Source organism: Oncorhynchus masou, chromosome 27 (genome assembly GCF_036934945.1).
Source record: "Oncorhynchus masou masou isolate Uvic2021 chromosome 27, UVic_Omas_1.1, whole genome shotgun sequence".
Classification (NCBI taxonomy): Eukaryota; Metazoa; Chordata; class Actinopteri; order Salmoniformes; family Salmonidae; genus Oncorhynchus; species Oncorhynchus masou.
In genome coordinates, this window is record NC_088238.1 from 59986398 (window position 1) to 59998640 (window position 12243).

The 12243-nt window shown below is 43.7% G+C and overlaps 1 protein-coding gene across 2 annotated transcripts in view; it reads left to right on the forward strand.

The window, feature by feature from the left end:
* elavl2 (ELAV like neuron-specific RNA binding protein 2) overlaps positions 1–12243 on the forward strand; it is a 49634-nt gene that overhangs the window by 26946 nt on the left and 10445 nt on the right. For both annotated transcript variants that reach the window (XM_064940799.1, XM_064940800.1), the window contains exons 3-5: positions 556–799; positions 6942–7045; positions 11894–12047. In XM_064940799.1, the coding sequence (XP_064796871.1) occupies positions 556–799; positions 6942–7045; positions 11894–12047 (502 nt within the window). The remainder of the gene's footprint in view (positions 1–555; positions 800–6941; positions 7046–11893; positions 12048–12243) is intronic.

The window sequence follows — 12243 nt, forward strand, 5'->3', positions numbered from 1 at the left end:
GCCAAGCAGAAGGGTTACAAAACTCAGAAATAGAGAAAATTAATCCCTTGCCTTTGATCTTCATATGGTGTTAATCAGAAGACATTCATTTACTCAATAAATCTTCCTTTTGTTCGATGAAGTCTATATCCAAAAACCTCTGTTTTGTTAGCGTGTTTTCTTCAGTAATCCACAGGCTCAAACTCAGTCAAAACAGACAGACAAAAAAATCCAAAATGTATCCGTAAAGTTCATAGAAACATGTCAAACGATGTTTATATTCAATCCTCAGGTTGTTTTTTAGCTAAATCTACCAGTTGTATGCATATCATATCTTCTGGGCCTGAGTAGCAGGCCGTTTTAATTTGGGCATGCTTTTCATCCAAAATTCCTAATGCTGCCCCCTACCCTAGAGGTAAATGCATTTTAGAATTTAAAATTCATTCCAAGTTTTTTATTTACAAATTCGTTAATATCCAAAAAATGTGGATTTCCAAATAAAAGATATGAAAACCTTGAATGTATGTAGAAGTAATTGTTTTTGAAGTAGTGTTTGTATTTTTCTGTCTCTTTTAGCAGGTAATTGCAGCCATGGAAACACAGCTGTCCAATGGGCCCACTTGCAACAACACGAGCAACGGTCCCTCAACAATCTCAAACAACTGCTCCTCTCCGGTAGAGTCGGGGAGCATGGAGGACAGTAAAACTAACTTGATAGTAAACTACCTGCCTCAGAACATGACCCAAGAAGAGCTCAAGAGTTTGTTTGGGAGCATCGGCGAAATTGAGTCCTGTAAATTAGTTCGAGACAAAATAACAGGTAAGGCAGATGCCATTGAATTGTTAACAGATGCTCAATTGTTTTCTTTTAAAGTTGTAAACGTAAAAAAAAAAAATGAGGGGTGGGTGTATATCAGTTGAGACAACAGCCATGTGGTGGTTTATGGGTGGATGATGTCATGGGCATTTGTCTCTATTGCATACACCCCCCCCCACCCCCCCCCCTTCGCTAACGTGATGCCATTTTATTCTCCAGTGTCATGAATTATGGAACGTTGTGCTTTTTTATCCCCAATTAAAGCATGGATCTTGCTTTTTAAAGATTATATTTAGTGAGGCGATAAGTCTCTGAGCAAAATGTTATAATTAGATGGCATCTCTAAGTGAAAGCCATTATGAAACTTACCCAGCAGCAAACCAGATAGACTTACTCGAGAGAGGACTGATTTTTTTTTTTTTTTTAAAGAATTGTTAAATATCACTGGTTTAACTTGTTCTTTTAAGATGGCTTGCTCCTTTCATCCATTATGCCACAAGCAATGCCAAAGGGGAGCAACCCTTTGGGTATCTGGACATGAAACATTAGTTTCCGTTTTTAATGGAAACCGACTACTTCCTAGGCTAAACATTTTACAGGATTTTGTTTGTCCGGAAATTTTTACCCGAGGTGACATTTTCACTGCAATACACCTGTATTTGTTTGAATGTCTTTTCTAGGTGGAAATCTGAATATCACCATTTTAGATCCGTGGCTGTGTGAAGGAAGTGGAAAACGCTGCAGAGCTCAAGCAAAAAGCATAAGCACACATTGACATGACGTCTCGGACATGCCTGTAGATCACGTGTCAAATTCATTCCACTGAGGGAAGAGTGTCTGCCTGTTTTTGATCCTCCCTTGTACTTGATTGATTTGAATTAAGGTCAATGATTTAGTTAGGAACTCCCCTCACCTGGTTGTCTAGGTCGTTAGCTGGTTTTTACCTTCAATTAGACACTAGACCTTCCATGGAAAGAGTTTGAGACCCCAGATGAGGCTGACGTTGCTGGATCGTGACTGCTCAGTGTATTAAGGTTACCTAGACATCTCTGCTGGTTATAACTCTCACACAGGGACTTGGTAGTGAGTCTGTAGCTATAGTGAGAATTGTATCCGTTTTCATTTGCGTTTGAACCTGAAACATTTACTGTGCCTTAGTGTAGTGAGTTGCCTTATACCGTTGGTAGACTCTGAAGGTCACATTTTGTTCATTTTCTTTGCTAGTTAGTGAGTTATTTGCCCAGTTATTTTATTGGGGTGCGATTGCTTCCTACAAGAGCACAAAATGTGTGTGTTTCTATACGTATTTGAAAAGCTAGCTTTTTGTTTCTTTGTCTTAAAGGGGTGTTGTAGTTTTAATGGGCTTGAATTAGCCAATAGGAAGAGGGTAGTATAATTCGTCATCAAACATTCAGTCACACGCCTCCCGCGTGTCGCAGTGGTCTAGGACACTGCACCGCAGCGCTAGCTGTGCCACCAGAGACTCTGGGTTCGAGCCCAGGCTCTGTGGCAGCCGGCCGCGACCAGGAGGTCCGTGGGGCGACGCACAATTGGCCTAGCGTCGTCCGGGTTAGGGAGGGCTTGGCCGGTAGGGATATCCTTGTCTCATCGCGCACTAGCGACTCCTGTGGCGGGCCGGGCGCAGTGCACGCCAACCAGGTCGTCAGGTGTTTCCTCCGACACGTTGGTGCGGCTGGCATCCGGGTTGGATGCGCTCTGTGTTAAGAAGCAGTGCGGCTTGGTTGGGTTGTGTTTCAGAGGACGCGTGGCTTTTGACCTTCGTCTCTCCCGAGCCCGTACGGGAGTTGTAGCGATGAGACAAGATAGTAGCTACTAACAATTGGATACCATGAAATTGGGGAGGAGAAAAGGGCAAAATTTACAAAAAAACAACATTAATTCACTGAAGGACAAGTGGATAAACAGGTGCATATTTTTTTGTTTTGGGACTGTACATAGCCAATGTGGTGTTCAATGTATTTGCCAAAAGTCTGTATGCTGACTGACAGAACAGCTGGTAAAATGTAATGGCATGCCTTTTTCTCCATTTTTTGTTTTTGATGGTAGGCTTACATTATTAATATAGCCGTAGTTTTAACAGTTGGCCAAACAGGCTACTAACATAAAAGCTGGTACAGCCTCCGTGTTCACAGTAAATGAGCGCTGGAAGTTGCAGAGTTTTTACAACATTCCAAGTTCTCGCTCAGCACAATAAATTTGCTCCATATATTTGAGCAAACATTCATAAGTTTGTAAATTTTAGTCCTGTGTGTGTATGTCGGTTATTTTTTTATATGGCGGGCGAGTAGTTTTTATTTATTTTGGCAAACTCCAAGGTCCTCTGATAATACTAGCCCCGTGCAACAGGCCTGTTTTACCAGACGTTCCTTTGACAGGTACTGCTGCAGTTTGAGCAAGAAAACAACTGATTTTGATAAAAGTGCTTTGCATATAGTTCATATGAATTACCTACGTTATTTTATCAAGTTTCACAACGAGTACTTGTGTTTTTATATGCGTGTTTTATGCCAATGAACAGAAAGTAAACATCTCCAAATCCATCTGTTTTTAATTAAATGGCACTAAAAATCCCAGGTTTCCCCACTGAGGTAAACTTTTTGGAAATGGCAAGTTCACTTCCTAATAACGCATCTCAAGCTGTTCAGCACCTCACAGGGACGGGAGGGTGGGGGGGGGGGGGTCTACTGTGGCTCACTAAAATAATGATCACACTGCCTCCAAAATATTATGGGGACACCTATACATTTGGAAGCGTAGCACGAGTTATTACTGTAGCCTTATATTGTCTAGACAGGTCGTTGACGATATTCATACCTAGAATAAAGTCTCCGGCTCATGAATCAATTGAATGAGAGAAGTAAAAAAAAATATAGTTATATATTGTTTTTTTTTTTTACATGGAGTAGTTTGGAAAAAGGAATCCCGTGTCAATCGTCCTTAGGAATAAGGCACCTACTTGGTTAAGAATTACACAACCAACTTCTCTAGTAATACTAGTCACATTGAAATAGAGCCGTAGGTGATTGTCAATGATGTTGATCTATTCCCGGTGTAGCCCGTCTTCATTAAATAACCCTTACCTGTACACGAACAACCCTCACCCTTCTAAAATATGAATGGTGTTGAATATTTTACCATGCTTACATATAGCCGAGAAGCTTTCAAAAGAAAGACGGTCTCCTGGTAGACTCCACCTCATAATGGTGTGTTCAAGTCTAAAAATACAATGCTCTGTGTTTTGAGCTAAATGCATCCATGTCCCTGCATGCCCGGTACTACACTGTGCTCTGTCTCTAATGAGGGATACCCATTTCTCTCTGGAGGGAAAAAAAAAGCCACTCTCCATAATTATACACAATACGCAGCGAGGCTAACAACCTGTGAAATCACTGTACTTTGTGCCATATTCTGCTTGTTCCATTTTGAAAAAGTGATGCATTTACATGTAAACTGGCTATACTATTTAGACTGTCACGCGGGATGATGTCTGGATTAAGGCCTTTTCTCCCATGAGAGATGCGTATTGGAAACTGTATGAATGCATAATGGATAGGAGGTCGGGATGATACTAGCGACGCAATACTCATTCTTGTTGCGGCATGGAAATAAAACACAAAGTGGTTTTAACTTCTTTAGGAAATCGGCCCTAATGTTGGAAACATTGTCATCCAAGCTATAATCACACACTTTATACATACAGAAGCATTTTCTTACATTTTTTTTGTTGCCATGAAACAAATTGCAATATTGCCATTGGTCCCGGCTCTCAATAATGGACTAGGATTGAACAATCTTAAATGACGATATTTACATTGAAGCCTTTTCTTTTATTCTCTTGGTCGTCTTCTAAACAAACGGATCAGCCTTTTGACAGACAAGATTATTAGTGGAGCTAATAATATTAATATAACAATTAATATTAATGTCTGGAATACGTCTGAATTGTTAATCTATCTTTAAACGATGTAACTATGAGGTGGCTAACGACTGTGTTATGATGGTTTGGACTAGGTGTGATTGCCGGCGTTGGTAAGCTTTTATCTGTTGGCAAGTTGGGTATGGATTTAAATTATTATTATTTTTCAGACGAGTGTGAACAACAGGAAGTGTCTCGTGTTCGCTACCTCCAAAGATGTTGAGTAATCACCAGACATCCTAAGAGATTAACCTGTATGTCCTCTAGTGCAATCTCCCTGTTTTGAATGGATTGCCTGCAATGTCTGGGGAACCAATTAGAGCACGGGCTCCTCAAACATCTGTCTAATCAGAACAAAAGGATTATCCAGAGGAAAGCACTATCCATAAGAAGCTCTGTAGTTTTCTCAACATGGCAGAATCCAGTCCGGATTTGTTTGCCCTCCAGGCTCAAATGGAAATGTCATCTCACCAGCTCATTTCAAAGGCTCACTGTGTTTCTCCTGGCTATAGCGTTCCCCGATTGTTATGCAAGGTGAATTTGAGTTTATCAACTGTTCTTTATAGCAGTTGAGGAACCCGTGCAAGCACTGACTCACGGTGATGGTCCACATTGAGCCAGAATGGGAGTGAGTCTTTTAAAAAAAAAAAATTTTTTATAGCATGTAAAATGACAGACTGAAGAGGTCTGTAGAGAGCCACCCTTTTGTTGAATCTGCATCCCACATTGAAGCATTACATGTGTACATTTTGTGCATTTAGTTTAAAGGGTCATTTGTGGGTGCTACCATGGGATTATGAAAATGCCCCCCCCTCCCAATATTTCAATCTAATCCCATTTTAGGTTTCCATATCTTAATTTATTAATATCTATATTTATTCATATATTTTGAAGTTGCTTGTGAACTTGACCACCAGTGGAATTGCAGACTAAATGGAGTGGGTGGAGGAAATTGAATTGACAATGTGCCCATAAGGAGTGGGTGTCAAATCTATTGTAGATTTTGGAAATGTATGATAGAGGGGAACACGTTGAACCTCGGCGCTCGTCTGTGTCAGATGACTCACTTCGAAGCAGAGGAATCTTCCGGCAATTGGTGACTTCACGACCTTTTGTCAAGATGGGCCAAGATTCTGAGCCTAGCCCTTAATAGCTGTTTCAAATGTTGCCAGTTGGCATGTGGATTTTTTTTTTTTTTTTTGTAATATCCTGTGGTTGAATCCATTGTTATTGAAAGACATGGGATGTCCTCTATTGTAGATATCCAGGGTACAGGGTTGTAGGCTAGAAGGGGGAGGGACGTACAGGGTTGTAGGGGGAGGGACGTACAGGGTTGTAGGGGGAGGGACGTACAGGGTTGTAGGGGGAGGGACGTACAGGGTTGTAGGGGGAGGGACGTACAGGGTTGTAGGGGGAGGGACGTACAGGGTTGTAGGGGGAGGGACGTACAGGGTTGTAGGGGGAGGGACGTACAGGGTTGTAGGGGGAGGGACGTACAGGGTTGTAGGGGGAGGGACGTACAGGGTTGTAGGGGGAGGGACGTACAGGGTTGTAGGGGGAGGGACGTCTCGTGATTTTCCCAACATCTGAGGTAGCTAGCACGAGCAGCATGCGGCTTCAGCTAAATCCACTGGGCCATGGGAGACTCTAAATCACCAGCCAGTTCAAACAGAACATGAAGAGAAATGAGGCCAAAGATGTGCAGTATGTAAAGTCAAGTTATGAGAATGGGAGGCCTCCAGGACTTGTTTTCCTCTGTGTTCAACAGACTCTGTGACATTTTCCACTTCCAAACACCTTCTAAATGTGTGGTATTCAAAGTCGGGAATCTGGAGTTTTTTTGTTGTTGTGGGACTTTAAGCTCAGAACCATTTTGAGGCTTCAAGTTCATCATAGGCTCTTTAAAGTAGATAGATGTACAACAGTTCCAGTCTTTATGCATTGGTGTGTGTGGGTGGGGTGGCAGGTAGCCTCGTGGTTAGAGCATTAAGCACAGTAGCCGAAAGGTTGCTGGATCGAATCCCCTAGCTGACAAGGTAAAAATCTGTCATTCTGAGCAAGGCAGTTTAACCCACTTTTCCCCAATAGGCCGTCATTGTAAATTACAATTTTGTTCTTAACTGACTTGCCTAGTTAAATAAAAGGCAGACCTGATCTGCCCACAGTTTAACTTTAGTAATTCTAATTGGTTTTGTTTTCTGATTGCAGGGCAGAGCCTAGGTTATGGATTTGTGAATTACGTGGACCCGAAAGATGCAGAGAAAGCCATTAACACATTAAATGGCCTGAGACTACAGACCAAAACCATTAAGGTAAGCAAACACCCACCGATCCCTCAAGTATCACATGGGATTCTTCATCCAATTGTCCACTATGATGGAATTTTAACCTGGTAACTTAATTCTCATTGTTCTATTCTGTTATCCTAATGTTCTATTATGTTACTTTAGAATATAACAATGTTCTATTATGTAACTCTATTCTGTTATTCTAAGCCATTTCCATACGCTTAGTATCCAGTTGCAAAAAAAGAACCATTGCACTGTAATTGTGTGCTGTCCAAATGTTCTAACTTTCTGTTTGGTATTAAGTAGAGTCATTGTGAAGCAAGGAGAGGGAGCCTGTAATATGTAGAGCAGAGCTGTTTCTATGGTTGCATGTGCTGCTGTAGTGTGCCCGAGCGCCTGTGTATGATGCCGGTACAGGGAGGTGGCTCTCTTATTGGTATTCGTGTGGCAGAGCCGGTATTGATGTGCTGGAGAAACTCATTTGCTTCATGCAGTGCGTCAGGACCTGTGAACGCTGGGGCTGATTTTTATTGGATGTGATTTTCCACGGTACATACACTGGCCTGATCCAAGAGAGGGAGAAAATGGCTGCTTGTGAAAACATGTTCTGTGTCTCTAAACCTCTTAAATAGGAATGGGCACATTTATTCAAATATACAAAGGGACATTAAGTAAATAACCTTTATTTAACTAGGCAGGTCCTTTAACAAATTCTTATTTTCAATGACAGTGCTCTGAACAACAGATTTTTTTACCTTGTCAGCTCGGGGATTCGACCTTGCAACCTTCCGGTTACTCGTCCAACACTCTAACCACTAGGCTAGTTGCGCGCGTTAGTCAGAGGTTCCATGTGTAGCAGGTTCCATGTGTAGCAACGTGAAGTGGGAGATCGCAGATGCAAAATAGAACTAAACAAATGAGCGGAGTTAAGTTAGCTAAATTAGGAGTAGGCTACAACAAGTAACCAACAAGGGAGCATGTTTTCATCTGAATGGCGTTGTTGTTGTAGATGAGGAGTGTAGCAAAGCAAAACCTTCCCCCAGTTAGCCTAGCTGGCTAGCTAACGTAGCGCTAAAGACGGCCTCTTACAGGTCAGTTCATAGACCACCTATGGCAACTACAAGTATTGATCTAGCCTGGCTCAGGCTACTGTATCTCTCCTATGTCACACGCCAGCCCCTGCTCATCTCCCTCTGCACCTTCTCTCCTGAGTTGCCCAGGCTGTGCAGAAAGTCCTCAATGAATGGCTTTGTAAGTTGATGCTATCTCAATATCCATGGTTTTACTATTTGAATCGTGAAATTATTTTGAATACTTGTCCCTACTCTGAAATTAGAACTCTGGCATTAATATGGAGTGTCCCCCCCCCCCCCTTTGCTGCAATAACAGCCTCTACTCTGCTGGGAAGGCTTTCCAATAGATTTTGGGAACATTTGCTGCGGGGACTTGCTTCTATTCAGCAACGAGCATTAGTGAGGTTGGGCACTGATGGTTGGGGGTGATTTAGTCCTGGCTCGCAGTCGGCGTTCCAATTCATCCCAAAGATGTTCGATGGGGTTGAGGTCAGGGCTCTCTGCAGGCCAGTCAAGTTCTTCCACACCGATCTTGACAAACCATTTCTGTATGGACTTCCTCCTTGTGCACTGGGGCATTGTCATGCTGAAACAGGAAAGGGCCTTCCCCAAACTGTTGCCACAAAGCACAGACTTGTCTAGAATGTCATTGTATGCTGTAGCGTTAAGATTTCCCTTCACTGTACAGTTGGTACTATGCATTTAGGCAGGTAGCGTTCTCCTGGCCTCTGCCAAAAACCAGATTCGTCTGTCTGACTGCCAGATGGTGAGGCGTGATTATCATTCCAGAGAATGTGTTTCCACTGCTCCAGAGTTCAATGGCGGCGAGTTTCACACCACTCCAGCCGATGCTTGGCATTGCACATGGTTAGCTTAGGCTTGTGTGCTGCTGCTCGGACATGGAAACCCATTTCATGAAGAAAGGTGCGTCAGGTAGCCTAGTGGTGAGAGCTTTGGGCCAGTAACCCAAAGGTTGCATCTGTCCTTCTGCCCCTGAACAAGGCAGTTAACCCACTGTTCCTGGGCCGTCATTGTAAAAATAAAAAATAATTTGTTCTTAACCGACTCCTTTAAAAAGTAAAATGAAGCTCCCGACGAACAGTTCTTGTGCTGATGTTGCTTCCAGAGGTAGTTTTTACTTCACAATAACAGCACTAACAGTTAACGGGGCAGCTCCAGCAGGGCAGAAATTTGACAAACTGACTTGTTGGAATGGTGGCATCCTAATGACGGTGCCATATTGAAAGTCACTGAGCTCTTCAGTAAGGCCCATTCTACTGCCAGTGTTTGTCTATGGAGATTGCGTGGCTGTGCTCGGTTCTATACATCGGTCAGTAACGGGTGTGGCTGAAAACAGCAGAATCCACTATTTGGAAGGGTTGTCCACATACACCGAAAGTGAGAGAGATACATATATATCACACAGTCCTCCAGCTGCTCTTTCAGAAATACACAAACGTAAGCCAGTAGAATGTACTTTGTATTGGCATTAAATGCAGTGTGAAGGTTGGGATGGGGGGGGGGGGGTTCCTATTTGGAGTTTAATTGGAGTGAGTGACTTTTATTGATCAAATCCATCGGGCCAGATTGCGAAGCTGGTTTTGGTAGAGGACCGTTTAGCAGGTTTGACACCTAATGAAATAGGGCTGTGGTAAACTGTCCAGATCACACAGACCTGTGGGCAGCCACGAGGCAGCAACCCACACTGTCCCCACGCTTAAACTCTCACTCTGTGTATGTGCCCAGCGTAGAAGGGGATTGGTATCCTCAGATAATGAGGTGACTTGAGGTGTGTATTCTATTGATCTTCATGTCTCGTGGACTATCTGGTATCCTTGTGTTTTCTATTGATTTTCATGTCTAGTGGACCATCTGGTATCCTTGTTTTCTAGTGGACCATCTGGTATCCTTGTGTTTTCTATTACATGGATGTGTTTTTAAAAAACACCACACATTCTTCTGGCTAACCCGGAGCAGTTAGTTTTGGTCCCAGTGTTCAGGCGAAACACACCTACAGGTTGTGTACAGAAGAACTTGGATGGATGAGTGCGAGCCTATAATTGCTATTTTGAAGTTAGTGCATCGCTGCCCCCCCCCTATGATGGTCAACTTGTTTTTATTAAAGTAAGCATGTCAAACGTCATGGTACAGGTAACCTCCATAAATAAGGAAACCCCCAACATGCTTTTTAATTGGGCGTTTGGACCACCAGAACAGCCGCAATGCAATTTGACATATATTCTACAACTGTCTGGAACGCTATTCTTCAGACGCCCCTTCAGATTCCCCCCCCTTAGGTCCTACGCCCCTTCAGATTCCCCCTTAGGTCCTACGCCCCTTCAGATCCTCACTGCCCCCCCCCCCCCCCCCCACAGGTCCTACCTTAGGTCCTACGCCCCTTCAGATTCTCCCCCCAGGTGCCCCCAGATCCCCCTAGGTCCTACGCCCCTTCAGATTCTCCCTGCCTCCCCCCTAGGTCCTACGCCCCTTCAGATCCTCACTGCCCCCCCCCCCCCCCAGGTCCTACGCCCCTTCAGATTCCCCCTAGGTCCTACGCCCCTTCAGATTCTCCCTGCCCCCCCAGGTCCCCCCTAGGTCCTACGCCCCTTCAGATTCTCCTGCCTCCCCCCTAGGTCCTACGCCCCTTCAGATCCTCACTGCCCCCCCCAGGTCCTACGCCCCTTCAGATTCCCCCCCTAGGTCCTACGCCCCTTCAGATTCTCCCTGCCTCCCCCTAGGTCCTACACCCCTTTAGATTCTGGACCAGAGGGTCCCTGTGTGAGGCTTCACCCCTAACATACACAACCAAGTTGGAAAACGCTGTCTTAGGCGTCGCTCCTGAAACTCCCATACATGTTCAATTGGTTTGAGGTCTGGTGACTGAGATGGTCATGTGGTTTCCAGGGTTTTCATGCTCATGGAAACCATTCAGAGACCACTCGTGCCCTGTGGATAGGGGCTTTGTCATCCTATGGGGGCATACCCATGGGAGTCAAAATAATGGCCCACAGAGCATTTTAATAAGTGACTCTAAGCATTATGGGATGTTAATTGCTTAATCAACTCGGGAACCACCTGCTTTCAATACACTATTGTGGTGTAATATGTGCGTGACACACGATGTCACAAGGATAATACAATTTAATCTGTTTTTTTTTTGTTTGTTAAATGGGGTCTAACAAATAAACTCAAAGTGATCAAATACTTACATCCCTTTTGGATATTTGAATAATCGTGCCCATCCCTAATACAACCTCACAAAAAAGCCCACTTAACATTAATATTCTCCTACAGTACGTTTTATATCAAACAAGCCTACTGTTTACAAAAAGGCCTGGAACCAGACTAGGCCTGGAACCTGAAATTTTTCATCAGTGCAGAAAACACTTGATGTCACTCCCACCCTGGTTCTGTTCCCTTGGGTTTGGAACATTCCAGAAACCGTCTTGGAGATTGAGACTTGTGAATATAAATTTCCCCATAATTGTGTCAGATGTAGATATTTTTTTTTGTTCAAATAAAGAACAATTTATTCAAAGCACTGAATGTTTATCATTGAATTCAATGCTTTTGATTGTCCCTGCACTCGTTAGACATAAACACGGGGGGGGTAGTAGAGAGATGTGTTTCTCCACTGCTTGTAGTGTCTCAAGGCTGTCGTCACTGTTTTCTGTAAGGGCACTAGTGGTATTCTTCACTGTGAACTGTCATTGGTTAGTGTCCTCTTCAATACACCAGTCTGTGGTTGGTGTATTGAAGAGGACACTTAGCCAGTCTCTTGTAATTGCTCCCGCTCTAGGTGTCCTACGCTCGTCCGAGCTCGGCCTCCATTAGAGATGCAAATTTGTACGTCAGTGGCTTACCAAAAACCATGACTCAGAAAGAACTAGAGCAGCTCTTCTCTCAGTACGGACGAATCATTACCTCACGCATTCTGGTGGACCAAGTGACTGGTGAGTAGGAAGCCCCCCACTCGCTCTGTTTGTGTTTTGTCCCAGTACCCCCCCCTCCCAGCCAGGCCTCAGGAATGAATCTGAGGTACCACTGTGTCCCAACATTCCATTGTACTGCTGCAGCCTTTCATAAATGTACATGGCTGGATAAAATATGAAATAGATTGTAGAGTAGAAAGATTGAAGTGTAGTAATT